The sequence below is a fragment of the Apteryx rowi genome, unplaced genomic scaffold (assembly GCF_003343035.1).
Source record: "Apteryx rowi isolate R43461 unplaced genomic scaffold, aptRow1 scaffold_19, whole genome shotgun sequence".
NCBI lineage: Eukaryota > Metazoa > Chordata > Aves > Apterygiformes > Apterygidae > Apteryx > Apteryx rowi.
This window is the reverse complement of record NW_020448196.1, coordinates 5,738,192-5,755,835: the sequence shown is the minus strand read 5'-3', so window position 1 is coordinate 5,755,835 and position 17,644 is coordinate 5,738,192. Positions and strand designations below refer to the sequence as shown.

The window sequence follows — 17,644 nt, the reverse complement described above, 5'->3', positions numbered from 1 at the left end:
CCCCCGGCTGCCACCCCCCCCTCCCCCACACACACACCGGGGCCCGGTGGAGGCAGCGGCGCCCGGCAGCCTCCTCTCCCCGGTGTCCTCCATGGAAAGCAGCGAACGTTCCCGGTTTCTCTTGCGGAGCTGCGCTTTGGGGAATCGTGAAGACGAGCAGAAAATAGGCCCGAAATCTGCACCCGTCGTGCCACATCTAAAGAGAAAAGCAAAAAAAAAAAAAAAAACCCCAAACCCCTGAGCAGGAAAAGCTTGCCTTAGTTCTGCTGATGCTTGCGACGCATTGAGGATTTTAAGTCAAGCATAGAAGTCAGCACAAAGCGTAGGAAAGGGTAGCAGTGCGATTGGAGAGGGGTGAGTGTTGAGTTACAGTCAGGGTGCAAAGTGGAATGGCTGCTGCCTCTAATGAGATAAAATAATAACAAGGTCTGGGTTGACAACAGGGAAAATCTGCAATGTAGGTTTATCTTTTGTGCCCTGTTATGTCTTTCAATGCAAACTTAAGATTTCTCTTGAAAAAGCTGGGTTTAATTGTAATTCTTGTAATGTAGTCACTCTTGTGATCATTCTTTAATGCCCATTGTAGCTATATCATAATGTTGAAATGAAAATTAAAATCAGCCCTTCAAATTACAAGGGTGTAAATTTCTTTTTTGAGGCAGAAAAGAGCTTGGCATTTTAAATGACAAGCTACAAGTACAGTTGTGAATCTTCTGAACCAAAATACTGTTATTTGACCTTTGGTCTGTGCTAAATATAAGTGGAAATTCTAGAACTTGAAACTTCCATTGCTAGAGTAAGTATTATTCCATGAAGCACTGAATTCTTAATTATTGTGATTAATCACTTTCCCAAGACCTGTGTGCCTTTTTAATGAACTTTTTCTCATTTCTGCAATGCAAGCAAAGCTTTCAGCAAGAAAAGGTTTCTTACTAACTCATGCTCCTGTCTTGTATGAAGTCATGCTCATTTCTGTCCAAAAATTAAATTCCAACAAATTTAGTGGTAGTCCTTGAGATATCTCAAACTTCRGTCCTAATCTTGAGCATTGATCTCTTCTATTTACAGGTTTGTTGATTTATAATAAATACAATATTTATAATACACAGAGGGTATTGCTAATAGCATTTGTTTTGTTAGGTATACATTAAACTTTATTTGGTAAGTTTTTTTATATCTCGTAATGAGATGAGTAGAAAGAGTCACTCTTTACTGGCTGGACAATCCTACTGAAAGGAATAAAATCTATATTCATGGGTATGCTAAGCTATTCTCCATGAACTTTAAAAAGCCTTTCTTTCTCTTACAAAAATCTTCTGTTTTTTTGCTGCCGTTTGAGAGCAGAATTAATATTTCCTTAAAATTATTTGAATAATGTTAGAATATAGAATTCCTCTTGTGTGAAATATATAGTTTAAGCATTGCAATGGAGATGGTGATAAAAAAGGATTTGAAAGACATGGAGAACTAAGCCACATGTAAGAGTTCTCATTCTCTGATAAATATTCATGAAGAGAATGGAATTCTTTAGCATATCTCTTCTAGAAGTACTTGTGTCAAAATGGACCTGTTTGGAGATAGATGTTCTTCTCTGCATTCAGAGTAAGTTCAACTGATTTTGGTGGCAAAGAAAATTTTTCCTGGCACTTGCCCTTCAGTTATTCCTGAAAAGTCAATACTGTTACAGGATCTGAATTCCTATCAGGCTTGTGGCAAGGACAAACTCTCCTATCAGTGACACCTATGAAACACAAAAAACCCACAATGGAGTTACGTAAGTCTATAGAAAACTTTTAAAGTCTAGTAATGTGATTTTTGCTAGCAACACTTGAGCGGGAAAGAGCAGGTGTTACCTATTGGGGATGTACTYGCTCCGGTGTTGACTGGGGGCGGAATTTGCTCTGAATGGAGTGAACTTCGGCAGTCGCTGAGCAACCATAAACTGAAATTTGTATTGATGAATTTTAGCGCTCTTCATGGTAAACTTTTCTTCAACCACAYGTTTTAGGGAGGGAGAGGGGGAGATCTAAAGCTTTAATTTCTTAAGAAGACAGCAAGAGAAGCATTCAGTAGTTGTGCTGGCAAAACCTAGTCTGGATAGAGATATTGTAATATGTCACCAAGTTTTCTCTTGATAATGACTTTTCTGAATTTTAAATTGGGCTGTAGGTACTGACAGTAGCACTAATTTTTGCTGAAATAATTTTGAATCAAAATAATGTGTGTAATGGTCATTAAAGAATTCTCTTCATATCTAGAATTTACCCAAGAGATTTACATGTGACGGATACAATATGGAATGTAGAAATAAGCAAGTCTACTCTATGTAAAGAGGATTTATTTTAACTTCAAGTCGTCATAGCTGAATGATGCAAAGCTATTAGGGGATGGCCTTTTTCTAAGCCTTTAATGAAGCCTTTTTTTTTTTTTTTAATCTGTAAATGCTGGCTCTTGAAGAGATATGAATAAAAAACTAGCCATTTCAGAAAATAACTTAAAGCTGATACTTTGACTAAGTTATTGACTTAGGCAATATGCTTGCAGTACTGCATAACTTGAGAAGGAAGGCTTGAAAAAACTACCTCCTTGTAGTGCAAACAAATGATTAATCCGCATAAACAAAAAAATATAATGGAAATCATTTAAAAAGGRTAAGAAAATCCCATGATCTCTGCAGTCAACTTCAACAGCAAGTAAATATCAAGGGTTTTTTTTTATTTTAGTAGTTAAAAAAAAATTGAATTCTAAGGGATTTAGGCGTAAATCCATAGAGAGATTGTAATTGGGCTACCTTAATTTGTGAAAACTCCATGTAATCCCATAAATTTTTCAAGATTTTGCTTAATCTATGGAAAAGACTTATCTTTGTTCAGCACCAAAAGAATTGCTCTGTGTCTCATTCTCATAAAAGGTCTGCCTCCTAGAGTTTCCTTTGCCTGCATCCCACAAGGGACCTGATCGAGYAGGCATGAGCAGAGCAGACCTAATGCGGAGCTACAAGGCTGCCACTTGTGTTCAGAAACATGGCTGCTGGTGATGCTACTGCTTCTCCTTTTCTCCTAGGTGTTTGCCTAGGCACCAAGTTCAAGTCTTCAACTCCTCCATTTCAAAGGGCTGAAACTTGCATATCTGATTCTRATAAATGCCCTAACCCCTGGGCAGTGTGCAGCTTTGATGGGGATCACTGTCTCTACCTCCTGTTGAACCTGTTTCTCTTTGAAGAAAATAAGGTTATCTTAGATTGAGACCCATGCTCACCATGTTATCTAGTAATTGGGGTATGTAGCTGGGGAGGAGGCATTGAATTTTTATCTAAAAACTATTCCTAGATTTGATCCAATGACTGCTGAGTAAAAATGAACAAATGATCTTTGAAAATGAAGCAGAATCCAAAAGTTATCTGCTCAGGCAGCTGAGCGCTAGGCTGCAGTCCTCTTTGACTGGTGAATCTTCAGTCCTTTTTTATGCAAGGAATAGCTTCAACTCATTGAAAGTGTCTCAGCTCTAAAGTAGCATATCATGTGGTGTGTTTGGATGCTTTTTTGTGAGGTGGAAATGTGGATTAAAGCCATTTAAAAGGAATTAAATTTGTATCTCTTGGCATGCTAGTTACTGAATTAAGATGTAAGGAAATACCACCACCACTAACAAAAGAATATCCCTTTCTCTATTCTTGTGTCATGTTCTTTAACTCCTGAGGTCATTAACTTCTGTTGTGGAGAAGTAAACATCTGCTTTCTGGTGTTAGCCTCCAAGCCCTGGATAAGGGTAGATTTTTAAGATAAAGCATTGTCATCGGAGTTTCTAATTAGCTAGTCTAGGCAATGTTCTGCTCAGTGCGCTGGCTCAGTATCCTGTTGCGGGGCTCCAAAACCTCTCCTTGCATTGTTTAATGAGTACTAGTACTGAACTCTGGAGGCCAGGTGCCAAATGGGCGACATTGCTCGTCAGAGATCAAGCCCTCCTGCCTTTAAAGGTTTGTTGTGCTTAATAAGAGAACTAGCCATTTGTTCTGTGACAGGTAGAACAAGTGAAGTTGAAATTTCTGCAGGTTTGTGTCGGGTCCCTACCCTCTAAATAGCCCTTTATTTTATGTGAACAAAATATTTTTTGACTGGGTCCTGGTTGGCTGGTACATATGTGCTGATTGACCAGAAAAGTAGACAAAATAGCCAACTGCTGAGTGAGGATGTGCTGCAGACTTTCTTGAGAACAACCCAAAATTTTTCCAGATACTGATTTTCATGAAATGAATATATATTTCATATAGGAAGTATCTCTGTCAGGTTTGCTTGAAAATTGTCTGGAGGTTCTAAAATTGCTATGGGAGAGGAACAGACTAATGGAACAGCATGATCGCCTGAGCTTGGTTTCCTTAGGAAAACAGGCTTAAAGTGATATTTATGGGTCCCTGTCCAAAGCTTGTTGAATCGGTACAATGACTTGGATTAGTTGTGAAGAATGTCATGAGATTAAGTGGTTAAAAGTTAATTTAAAGTAAGAAYATCTGAATCTTGCAACTTCCTTTGTTGGTAAATGGTACAGCTGTTTGATAAAGGTTTCAAGGCTCCCACCCCCCAGTTCCATCAAATATGCTGTTCTAAAATTATCATGAGAGAATCAATGATTTATTGTTGTTACTAGGCTCCCTTGCAAACATTAATACAATAACGTTTTGCCAATGCAGTAGAAACAGAAAATGAGACTCAACTGTAACTATTTAACTTTTGGACTTAGACATGAGCATTTTTCAATTTGTCATCTGAAGTGTTGCTTTTAATAGCTGATGTTATAAAATTTCTTCTGGCAATACTACATAAACCTATTTAAGTAAATTGCCATCTCTTTTCAAACTGTTTACCTTGTATGTTTGACCAGTTTCTTTATCAGCCATTTCCTTGGACTTTTTTTTAGGGTGCTTGTACTTTGACAGGGAAGAGAAGCCCTGTGCACATGTACACATAGATAGCATGACTACCAGAATGAACAGGAATTGTACTAACTGAGTATACTTTCTGTTACAAAACAAAATGAATTCTAGTTGACATTCTTTAGTATGCTTGCTTTCTTGTGTTTGTTCAGTTTAGAGCAATGGAGTAATCTGTTCTTCAAGAGGGCATCCCTAAAATACATTGTTTGTGACAAGGAGCAGGAGTCTATTAAATAGTTGGCTTATGCTTTTTGTAGAAGTTGATGTGATAATTCAAGGATGTTAAATTTTTTTTCTTAACACACTGGAGTGCAAGAGTGGCAGGATAGCTGGCATGCTTAATAGAGTATGGAGACTTCCTCTGTATACGTCTGCTTGAAGTTTTAGGAGCTGAGAGCTTTCCCAGCTGTTTGCTGATTTAATTAGATATCTTCCTGTCAAGAAATCTGAAGGTCAACACATGCTCAGTAGAGTCTGTCATTTATGGTGATTAAATATTCAAAGATAGATCTTTAAAAATGGCTGGTACGGTCTCTAAGGAATCTGTTTTGTTTTATTTCTATGCTGTTCAGGAAAACAGAGGGTATAACTATTTTAAAAGCTTGTAAAGAGAGAGGTGGTTATTTTTTGCAAGTTTTTGAAGTATCTGTGGAAACTAAATGCGGGTGCTATCACCGAGTAGAGATTCCTGCTTTGGAATTAACTAATGAGAAGTGTGGAAATAAGACTGCTTATTAGGAGATTGTCAGGGACCAACAGCGTATTAGCAATTGCACTGTCTGCGTACTGGCCTTTTCTTAAACTTTCCCCGTTAATGAGTCACGATAGCACATTTCCTAGAGAGGTCTTGTTTGTGCTGTTACCTRTATGGTGCAGTCAGACAGATGAAAAACCACTGACATCTTTACTAGGTCAGCAGGAACATTGGTTTTATGTTTTGCAGTTTCTGGTAGTGCTGGCAAAAAGCTTTAAGGAAAGCATATACTGGAAAGCTTTACACTACAATTCTGTGTATTTCTTGTCCTGCTCTTTTGGTAGGGAAGCTGAAGTAGGTGTGTTAAAGTGGTAGGGTTCTTTTATAGGGAATTTAAGAATCTTTTTAGGCATTTTGACTCATGATTTGTTTTTGCGGTTACTTGTTTTGCATTTGTATTTCCTTGGTTAAAAGATACATGTAGCAATAGCAGATTAAGCAAAAGTGTAATTCTTTTCTTCCTTGCAAAAGTTTTGACTTCATGCTTTTCCTAGAAGTTGGATGAAAATCCATTTTGTCTAATGCATGTGAATGTTCTGGCTTATGGTGAAAGTTTTGCCTCAGCAGTTTGGTTTTGAAGGGACAGGTTCAACTTTCAGTTTTTGTTCTACATTTACTATCAGAATTCGTTTTGGGGGGAAAAAATTCTCTKCATAATATTGAAAAGTTCCCTGAGATAAGGACATCTTGTACAAGTATCCTGTTACTTAAAGGGCACTGAATGTTCATAATGCTAAATAGAATTTCTAAACAGATGGTCATAATTAAAATACATCTATACACATCTAGTCTATTTGGTGTTCCAGTAATTATTTCAATGGTCCGATACTTTAGCATTAATTAAACTATAGAGTAGCCAACAATGAAGTCACAGCAAAGAGTTACTGAATTCAAATGCAGAGGGGAGATCTTGATTTCCTCAAAATATTTACCTTTTTTCCATCATTGGAAAAAGTTACATCATTAAAAGTAATTAAAAYGCTTGTATATGCATTTCTAACAGGCTGCTGGGATAGGCTCGTCCATAGCTTTGAAGTAAACTAACTGGTCTCTAGGTTGCATAGAAAGTCAATATTGTTGCACATTACAGCAAAGGGTGGGGCAGTTTAGCCATTAGATGAAGCTGTGAATGAGGAAAGTTTGAATGTAAATATTTTAGCTGAACTTCATAGGCCTGTTATCTTTTTTCTAGAACTTAGTTATGTAAGATGGGATGTCTTTCAGAACAGTTTCTAGAAATTCTTCTCTCTCTCTCTCTCTCTCTCTCTCTCTTTTTTTTAGGGGGGGATAAATGATTTGCATGATACTTCTGCACAGAGTTTGATGGTTGAAGCGAAAGTGGACTGTTAATAACAAGCCAACTGAAGTTATTGCTTGCTTTATCTTGAACAAGTTTTGCCCTAAATACCTGCATTTCCAATACATCGGAAATTTTCTTGCTCCGAGTTCTTTGAAGTAGATTGCATTGTTGTGTGAAGTAGAGAAGATGTGAAAAGCAAAAACTGAACGCAGCAAGCTCTGCCCTTCTTGAGTGCTCTGAGGGGTTCTTGGGGAAAAAGGGAAAAGAATGCAAAAGAGAAGCACAAAGTTAATCTTTCGTTCCTTCAGTATTTTCTCATGATTCTTAACAAAAATGTATAAAATTAAAAAAAAAAATTAGATTGATGTCTAATTACGTCCGAATAGGATCTGCCGAAGGAAAGCCAGCAGTCTTGTTCTGTTTGCTTCCAATGACAATAAGTAACCTTTTCAGCGGTTTTTTTGTTTGTTTTATTCTCCCCCCAACTCTGTTCCCCTTCTACAACCAGGGAGTGTTTTTAAGGTTTTAAAAATTTGAATTGAGATGAGATTGTGTGATATATGGTTACTGCGATTCATGTCTTTAAGTTTTCTCTGCCAATAAGTGACTTCCTCTTCTTTTTCATGACAAAGGTGTATTTAATCCTGTGAGAAGAATTTTAATAGTATTTATGGTAAATAAGTGCAACATTTATTTACAGTAGTCTGCATTAATTCAGTTTATGAGGCTTTTTGGACACTATTATTAACCAGCACAAAGTTGGGTTTGTGTTTTTGAGTGCTTCAGCCTGTGGTTTTGATTTTATTTTGTAAAATATTGAATTGGTGGGGTTTTTAAATTAAAAATAATTCTTAATGACTAGAAAGCATGGTTTAAATACTCTGTTATTCACTTACAGCTGCCAAAACATAATACAGTGAAATAATGGTCTGCTAGCCTGCTAAACAAGTGTCCAGCTTCCACAATGCCTGTGCAGGCAGCTCAGTGGACAGAATTTCTGTCCTGCCCAATCTGCTACAACGAGTTTGATGAGAATGTGCATAAACCCATCAGCTTAGGTTGCTCTCACACTGTCTGTAAGACCTGCCTGAACAAGCTTCATCGCAAGGCATGTCCTTTCGACCAGACTGCCATCAATACAGACATCGATGTGCTTCCTGTAAACTTTGCACTCCTCCAGTTAGTTGGAGCCCAGGTATGATTTAAGGAGGTYTTTATTTTGCCACTCCATGTTATTACCATTTATGTTCCGGCTGCAGTGCATGCACTGATGTTTTGCCCTTGTTTTAGTCTAAAAATTATAAGACGTTCTCTTTGTAGTATTTTAAAAYCCGTATATGTTATAAAAGAAACCACACCATTTTCAGGACTGTCCCTTTCTCATAAAATGTAAAGATGTTCTAGCTTTTTGTGTAAACTGAATTCTGGTTTTAAAAGGCTCTTGATATCTACAGTTTTCTGCACAATGAGTGCCTAATGTGTGCTTTTGGGAGAGGCTTCCATCATGGCGAGATGGATAGCACTGTGACTGGTGAAAAATACCAATTAGGAACGAGACAATTATGTGTCAGAGTTGTCATTAGAAAAAGTGAATCTTGTGCTCATTCATTGTACTGTCATGGGGAATCTCATTTATACATGTCATATGTCCAGAAGTAGCTAGCTGTTTAACCAAGGCTAAGATAGTGGTGAGTGGGGTTTTTTTTCTTTTCTTTTCTTTTTTTTAATGCACGATGATGGCTTTTCAGTTGCGCTTTCAGACACAGGCTCATCAGGCCAGGAATGTTCCCTGTGCCGTCTCGTAACAGTGGCAAAACAGTGATTATATAATCAGTATTGCACTTCATGGAGACTAAATAAGTCTGCTCTCCTTACACTTACTATATATTTCAGGGTGTTTTTGCTTCTCAAGTTCACCTGTTCCTTCATTCTTTATTTCTAAACTTGTCATAATCACTGCCTTAACCTTACAACTTTGATCTTCCTGGTCTCCTCACTTTTTGCAATATCTCTTAAACAATTTAATATATTGTGACTAATACCCTTTTTATTTGCACAGTCTGACCTTGTTAGTCTACTAGGTTTTTCACCAAGTTAAGTTCGTCATTCTTCTCTTTGAAGATTTTGGAGTTGTTTGCATGCCTAAATTATTTTTTTAACTTCTGGTTTTGGCTTTTTCATATTATGCTCCTGCCAATTAATTTTGTCTTGCAACTTCCTTTGCCTCTCTGTAGTAAACCATGCTGATTTTGTACACTGATCATCCTCTCGGATCTTGTGTTCTTCACACATCTGTTAAGTAGATTCTCATTAGACCTTGGTTATTTTTTCTTTTATCCTGCTTTGCTTTTAATGTGTTGAGTACCAATAAAAACAATCTTTTATCACTGTGATACTCATCTTTAGTCCTTTGCGTTATGTCTTACTATGTTCCACACACCTCGGGTGGGTCCTGTCTTTCACTTCTCTAAAAAGCAGTGTACATCTGCAGTGTTATATAATTAATAGTAGTGATGTTCATACAATCATAGGCATATCAGGTAGGTCAGCCAGGTATATATAATTCTTCTCTCTTCCCCCACCCTCCTTGCATTTTCTTAGGTACCTGATCATCAGACAGTAAAGTTGAGTAATGTAGGAGAGAACAAACATTATGAAGTAGCAAAGAAGTGTGTTGAGGATTTGGCACTCTACTTAAAGCCACTAAGTGGAGGAAAGGGTGAGTCTTAACAGTGGAATTTTGATGTAGCAGATTTGTTAATGTTTAACAGCATTTGTTTTCAGCATTGACTGATCTTTAGGTATCAATGGCATGATCATCTCACTTTTGTGATTAAAATTTCCCTTATGTCTTTAAAAGTTCATTCGCACCAGTGACACTTCCATCTTTGATTTTAACTTTACAAACTGCTCTTTTTTTTTATTTAATAATATTTCTTTGGGCCAGTACTGTACTAAAGTTGAACTTTCCTTAAAGAATAGACTTGACATCAATTTAAGGCTTTCAAATTCTTTCTGGTAAAGAACTACACAGATATATTTGCAGGTCTGCAAGTAATCATGGGAAGTTCTGTTCATTAGTGAGAACTTCCAGAAGGCTTGTGTGCTCTGAAGGAAAGACAGGAATCCTTAGTAGCCTTAAACTTGTCTTTGAGGATGGAAGTGATGAACATGCTACTTGAAAACATCCACATTCATTACAGATTATAGTAAGCCAAGAGCTCTCTTAGTCCAACACCTAAAAGATGCCTGACCAAGGAGGAAGATTTATGCGTTGCAGAATGCAAGTTACCTAACAGAAAGAAAGATATTTGTGATAAGTATGCAAGTCCTAGAGAAATATATACATATACACTCAAGCATTTTTGTTTGCCTTGACCAATTTACCTGAATAAGTTATATTAGAACTAACAGTTTATCACTTGTCCCTTTTTTAAAGGTGTTGCTAGCTTGAATCAGAGTGCACTGAGCCGTCCAATGCAAAGGAAGCTTGTGACGCTGGTGAATTGTCAGCTGGTGGAGGAAGAGGGTCGGGTTAGAGCCATGAGGGCAGCTCGATCCCTGGGAGAAAGAACTGTTACAGAACTGATTTTACAGCACCAAAATCCTCAGCAGCTTTCTGCCAATCTTTGGGCTGCTGTCAGGGCACGAGGATGCCAGTTTCTAGGACCAGGTAAGGTACTTGCAAAGTCTTTTGTTTGTACCCTTTCTTAATGCAGGAGCATTCCTTGGAAATTTCTGCTGTGCAGTTAAAGATGTAATTACTTTATGGCAGGGAGGAAGCAGAAGACAGACTAAAGAGTTAATAAAATCTGCTGACTTAATTTTTTGGGGTGTTTTTTTTTTTGTTTTTTTCTTTTCCTTATTGATACTGCTCTTAAAAATTGTGAGGAAGAATTCCACATTCTGGCAAAGAATAAACAAACATGCTTTCTGCACTGTTTGTAATGCAGTGTAACTAACACTGGCTGGTGGTACTGGTCTCTGGCTGGAAAGTGATAGGAAACTGCAAATGTTTTCTTTTGTTCATACTTCAGTTGTGGATATAATCAGCCTAAATTTTAAAATTAAAGTATGCTGCAACTAAAATTATAACAATCCTCTTTACATTTTTGGTAGTAACAACAAATTCCTAGATAAGAGTACTGTTCAAGTAGGCACAGAAATCAGCAGCAAATTCTGTTTAAATTGAAAATAGTCTACTCCTGATTCCCATGGCTGATGATAGCATTGCTGTACTGTTCCCTTATTTTATTCAGTTTTGTGGTATAGCATTGATAAAATGTCCAAAATTACAAAGGCTGCAAGACTGCACAGTGCAAAAAAGTGTAATAACTGCATTATTGAAAACTTTATTACTTAAAATCATTCTTCACCCTTAATTTTGCTGTGCTTTTAGTGCTTCTAAATAGTCCCTTATTTCTAAACTAGCATATTTCTTAATGATGTTTTCACTGTTTATTTTTTCTTATGATTAGTGAAGTAAAAAGTAGCAAGGAATTGTGTTCAAGACAATTCATATGTTCCTGCTTATGGTGCCTTTTATGATAGTTTTGCTGTTTCCTGGCAATATATTTTTATGCCTACCTTTATGTTTTTGTGTGTTAAAGCTATGCAAGAGGAGGCACTGAAACTTGTGTTACTGGCACTGGAAGATGGCTCTGCACTCTCGAGAAAAGTTCTGGTACTTTTTGTTGTGCAAAGGCTAGAACCAAGATTTCCTCAGGCCTCCAAAACAAGCATTGGTCATGTTGTGCAGCTACTGTATAGAGCATCATGCTTTAAGGTAAAATAGAAATATTTAAACTTTACTGTTATGTAAACTAGTGCAATTGCAAAGAACCCTTCCTAAGCATCAGTATGTTTCACCTGGGAGATGTTATGTRGATTCAGATTCTACCTGTTCAAATAGTTAACCGCTTTTAGATAAATTCTTGATAGTCTACACTACGTTGTTTAATAGCTSATCTTTGTAGACATTGAAATTTCTAGAAGGTAAATCCCACTGTATGTATTGAAACTGGCATGAAGTAGTTGTCTGATATTTGGAGTTCCCTGCGAAGGGGCAGATGTGTGCTTGTGGAGCTAGCGGGAATGGATTCTGAAGTTACTGCCCTCATTATTAATTGCTGTCCATCATTTGGAAACTACTCCTTTAAAAGAGATAGGGAACCTGACTCTGTAGGCCCTCATAGTCTCTTTCAGGGAGAAGATAACTATTTTAATATAATCCCTTATGGCTTTAATTAGATTCATAAGAGTAAGGCATGGCCAGACATACCAGATTGGCCAGGATGCTATCAAAATTTAGAATCCAATCCCACTGTTAGGAAGAAAACTTYTGAAACACTGTAGGCTCTGGGAACTTCCCCAGCTCCAGCACTAGGCATAAGAGGGAGATGCCGCACAGGGAACGCGCTCTTAACCCAAACTTGCACCCTTGCTTTTTTGTCAGTATCTAGCTGTCTCATGCTGAAGAATATCTGCCTTATTTTTGATTTATAAGGATGTTTTTAAGCTGAATATTCCCCTACCCTAGATATCTGGAGAAGAATGAAAAGTTAATTCAGTGGGTGTACAGTATTACTAAACAAAACACTAAAATAATGAGACATGTTGCCTCCTTTTAGGACAAAAGTTGTGTATAACCTAGGAGTTTAACACTCATAGTGGACTTTCAGTTAAATATTCTGTTCTTTAAATGCCAAAATTCGGGGGGAGGGGAGGGAATCTTCCTTTGTATTGTTTAAGTCTCTTCTAGAGACTTTCCTGTTTCTTTGAGTCATCTTTTAATATTGGGCAGCAAAACAGTAGTAGTAGAACTAAAGAACAAAATCTCTAACTGTGAATCAGCTAACTGCTTTGTATCTTCTGTGACTTAAGCAAAACTATTACTTTCTTAGTTGGAAGTAGTGGAGTTGATACCATAGTTTTGCAATAGTGATCCTATAGAAACTTGGAAAGCTCACTGCTCTTCCTGTGTGCTGGTATCTAAAGGGATGAGTTTTTGGAGAGAAAAAAGTATATTCTAAATACACAAAATCAGGATAATTTTGCATTTTATGCTGTGTAGCGAGCTTTCTGCTGAACTTGGACGGCTTTAAAGAAAGAGTGTTTAAGCATTACTATTTTTTAGGTTACTAAAAGGGATGAAGATTCTTCTCTGATGCAACTTAAAGAAGAGTTTCGGAGTTATGAGGCTTTGCGGAGAGAGCATGATGCTCAAATTGTTCACATTGCCATGGAAGCAGGACTTCGAATATCACCAGAACAATGGTCTTCCCTTCTTTATGGTGACTTGGCACATAAATCGCACATGCAATCCATTATTGACAAGGTTTGTCAAAGAGATGGTTTAGTATCATAATAGGGTTAGATATGACTATTAAATGATATAATAAAAATCTAGAACCACTTCAGTTATCCTTCTGTCTTTAATTGTATCAAATATTAATTAAAACTAGAATGAAGGACTCCCCCCTCCCCCACTGTAGTGTAATCTTTATCTGAAGACATTTTGTTTTTCCAGTAGTTAAAGTCTGTGTCTTATGATGAAGCTTCATAGGGCAGATTCTGAGCTGAGAAATGAAATCTCTCTCCACTGATATTCACTGTATGCCATCTGAAGACACAACTTATCACACCGATTCCTAAATGCAATCAAAAACATTTTAAAACAAATAGGTTCCCAGTTACAGGATGCAACACACTAATGCTCACTTTGTTCTCAGCTCCAATCTCCAGAATCTTTTGCGAAGAGTGTACAAGAGTTGACAATTGTCTTGCAGCGCACAGGGGATCCTGCAAACTTAAACAGGCTAAGGCCTCATTTAGAACTTCTAGCAAACATAGATCCAAATCCAGGTATGCAAATGAAGCTTTTTAAAAATAATAATAATATTAATTCTTTACATTTTTYACATCTAGGCAAGTAAATTATTAAGGTAACGACCTCTGTTCCTGGTTTCAAAATTCCCTATAATTAACATGGCATATTATAAACCATTCTTCAGGATTCTATCCTTATACTTAGTGTTTTGATGAACTAGAAAAGTTGCTTCTTATTTATGATACTACTGGAATTATTGACAGATTTAGAAGCCTGTTCTTAATAATTTTAGATGCAGCATCTCCAACATGGGAGCAGCTTGAAAATGCAATGGTGGCTGTAAAGACTGTGGTACATGGGCTTGTGGATTTCATTCAGAATTATAGTAGAAAAGGCCATGAAACTCCACAGGTAACTATTTGATTGTTGCGTGATATGTATTGATGTACATTTAGTAAAAGATCTAACTTGGAAAAAATAGCTGTTGATTTGAAATATTTATGGCCTTTTCTGTGAAATAATTGACAATTCTGTTGTCTGCAGGGTTCAGGTTTTGAGAACTTAATGCTTTTGAATATTGAACACAGCAGAGCTTACTGCAACAAGCTCAGTACAGTGACACAATACTTAGTCCTTCAGCAAGCAACTTCCTTAGTTGGCCAATTAAAGATGCAAAATGTCAAAACATGTCGTGGATGTGTTTTAAGCRTGTGTGCGCATGTATTTTAAGCCTCTCTTTATGTTAAACTCTGTTAGATTGTAAGTGGAATGTCTTTTATTTGTTTGTTTTAAGCCACAACCAAATAGCAAATACAAAACAAGTATGTGCCGAGACCTTCGACAACAAGGGGGATGCCCAAGAGGAACCAACTGTACGTTTGCTCATTCTCAGGAAGAGCTTGAAAAGTGAGTATGGGAGGTATTATGTTTTCCAATGTAAATCCAAGCTGTTGAAAATGGCTTCTTCTGTGCATGAATCTTTTTCTGAAGGATCTGTGAATTCCTTGAAGTTAGAACTCTTTACATAAAGTTGAAGGTACAGTAAAGCATGGTCTGTAAATTAATTTCAATATTACCTTTTATTTTACTCCATATGAAGCAAAATTTCCTTTTCTGAGATGAAGTCTAGGCTCGGTGCCTATCATTGATCTGTTATGCCACCCATAGGAGAAAGAATGATAATTGGATTTTAATTGAATTAGGGAATAAAGYGAGTTATTTGACTAATATGTAATGTATACATCCTTAAAGCTGTTTTCACCCAAATCCACTTCCACTTCCAAAGAACTGCTCAAGTGGATCTCCTAAGAGGTGGTAATCTTTGGTTAGAAGGAGGAGCCTGATATTCTCCTTGCAGATTAAACTAAATTGTTGAAAATAAGCACCAATTTAAAATCCTGTAACTTTCGAGTGTTGCATTCCTTTCAATCTCTTCTATTTTGTCAGTTTTACAAATACATTAAACTGCACAGTACGCACTCAGTCATCTGTCTTTTCTGTGTTTGAACGTGTTTCTATATAGGTATCGTTTGAGGAACAAAAAAATCAGYGCAACAGTGAGAACCTTCCCCCTTCTAAATAAAGTTGGCGTGAATAGCACTGTCTCAACCACAACAGGAAACGTAATTTCTGTCATAGGAAGCCCTGAAGCAACAGGGAAGATGATGCCAAGTACTAATGGAATAGCTAATCTAGAAAGTGGTGTTCCCCAGTTGATTCCTCGCTGTGCAGACACATCCATGAGAGCTTTGGAGAACGCCAAGAAGGGAGGGAAGGCTGGAGCCAATGGCCAGAATGTGTCTGGATCCCCTACTGAATCACTACCTGAAAAGTAGGTAAAGCTTTTGCATTAAAATGACTAAACACAACATTTTACTTTTAGGTTATCATGGCAAACAAGTTTGTGGATGGCAAACAATAGATAATGAATTCTGGTCGTTGTTTGCAGTTGTCATTAAAGCTTGCTGGGTGCAGAGTCATGGAAGATCTCGTACTGCAGTGCAGATACCGTTTTTCAGAGTCTGTGGATTTAAGTTGTCAGGGCCAGTTTCAGTTGTTTTAGCCTTTAAATAGTCATGTGCACCTGTTCTTAAACTAGTATCTGACTTAGTATTGGGTTATTAAAAAAAAATTGCACTCAACTTGGTATTTCTTAGCTGCAACAACATTGTATGTGGCAATTTTTATCAAGAAAAATCCCTTTATAATACTGGAAGGTGTGGGTCTCCCTTAGAACTGTTTAGATGCTTCTTTAGAGAGCATTGAGCCTCCAAACAGCTTTTCAAAGCCTTTATTTCTTTACCAGAATACACTTACAAGTGGTATGTAAGCTTCTGGTTACATATCAATACATTTTCCTGAGCTTTTGAGTTCTCTTGAGGAAGTCTGTTTTGAGGTTTTAATAATAACATCAGTTTGGGGCATGAAAAACAGAATTCCAGAGGAAATKACATGACCCAAATTTCCACATTACATGGGAGTGTACACTTAGAGATGACTAACTGAAATAAGTAAAGATCTCCTTAATGATTTGTTGGTAATCCTTTTCAGTAAAATTGGTTCTCCRCCCAAGACTCCTGTAAGCCAGGCTGCAGCTACCTCAGCTGGTCCTCCTAATATTGGGACAGAAGTGAATTCTGTGCCTCCAAAATCAAGCCCGTTTGTTCCCAGAGTACCTGTCTACCCTCCACATTCTGATAACGTTCAGTATTTCCAAGACCCCAGGGCTCAGCTGTCCTACGAAGTTCCACAGTACCCACAGACAGGTAAGTGAGATGAGCACCAAGAAGTTCAAAATAAGCTCTGAACTTTCATCTAGATGAACCTAAATTTRTGCTGAGAAATAGCTTGTATTCCAAATTTGTGGCTTTTATTTAAGCACTTAATAKAATGCTAATTGGTTCCATCACTAAGTATAGGATTATTCAAGCAAACTTTTAGGAGTTTGTTCTAGCATTAGGTGGTTCCCAGGCTCTCAAAACAAAAGGTAGAGATGTTCAGACAACTGCCTCTGGGGGGAAGAAAAAATAAGCCAAGCATTAAATAATTATTTATGGACCTTTGGAATTGTTGAAATCCAAATTTTTTTTAGCAGTATAGCTTTTTATTTTAAAGACAGCTGTTTAACTTCATGTATAAAGAGGAAGTACTTAAAATAATGTCTTTTCAGTAAAATATATAGTTATAACATAGTACGTTGGAAAATGGAATTTCTCTGCCACCGCTCCCAATTGGGTCAAGTTGGTAAAGCGTCAGCACTGCCTGTGCAGATGTTATGATATGTGAAACTATACATCCACAGAGAAATGACAGGGTTTGTAGAAATGTGTCACTTTGCTCTCTGAAGGTATTTATCAACACTATTTACAGTCTTAGAAGGTGTAAAATTCTGGGTCATTTATGACCACATTAAATATTCCTTTTTCCAATTTTCAAGGATATTATCCACCACCTCCAACAGTACCAGCTGGTGTGGCTCCCTGTGTTCCTCGCTTTGTGAGGTCCAATAACSTTCCAGAATCCTCCCTCCCACCTGCTTCCGTGCCATATGCTGATCATTACAGTACATTTCCCCCTCGAGATCGACTGAATTCTCCTTACCAACCTCCTCCTCCGCAGCCGTATGGACCAGTTCCTCCTGTCCCCTCTGGAATGTATGCTCCAGTTTACGACAGCAGGCGCATCTGGCGCCCACAGATGTACCCACGAGATGATATTATTAGGAGCAATTCTTTACCTCCTATGGATGTGGTGCACTCATCTGTCTATCAGACATCATTACGTGAGAGATACAACTCTTTGGATGGGTATTACTCTGTGGCTTGCCAACCT

The 17,644-nt window shown here is 37.5% G+C and overlaps 1 protein-coding gene and 1 non-coding gene across 2 annotated transcripts in view; both read left to right on the top strand.

The window, feature by feature from the left end:
• The first annotated feature begins 3,305 nt into the window (after positions 1 to 3,305).
• The window catches only part of RC3H2 (ring finger and CCCH-type domains 2), a 27,777-nt gene continuing 13,438 nt past the window's right edge, over positions 3,306 to 17,644 (top strand). The window contains exons 1-11 of the mRNA XM_026062083.1: positions 3,306 to 8,179; positions 9,586 to 9,703; positions 10,424 to 10,657; positions 11,595 to 11,770; positions 13,121 to 13,321; positions 13,716 to 13,848; positions 14,106 to 14,224; positions 14,607 to 14,719; positions 15,336 to 15,644; positions 16,364 to 16,578; positions 17,250 to 17,644. Coding sequence (XP_025917868.1) covers positions 7,949 to 8,179; positions 9,586 to 9,703; positions 10,424 to 10,657; positions 11,595 to 11,770; positions 13,121 to 13,321; positions 13,716 to 13,848; positions 14,106 to 14,224; positions 14,607 to 14,719; positions 15,336 to 15,644; positions 16,364 to 16,578; positions 17,250 to 17,644 — 2,244 coding nt within the window. The 5' untranslated portion in view covers positions 3,306 to 7,948. The remainder of the gene's footprint in view (positions 8,180 to 9,585; positions 9,704 to 10,423; positions 10,658 to 11,594; positions 11,771 to 13,120; positions 13,322 to 13,715; positions 13,849 to 14,105; positions 14,225 to 14,606; positions 14,720 to 15,335; positions 15,645 to 16,363; positions 16,579 to 17,249) is intronic.
• Positions 13,514 to 13,621, top strand: LOC112964368. Its single transcript, XR_003252938.1, has one exon. It is a non-coding gene; the product is annotated as a small nucleolar RNA SNORD90 (small nucleolar RNA).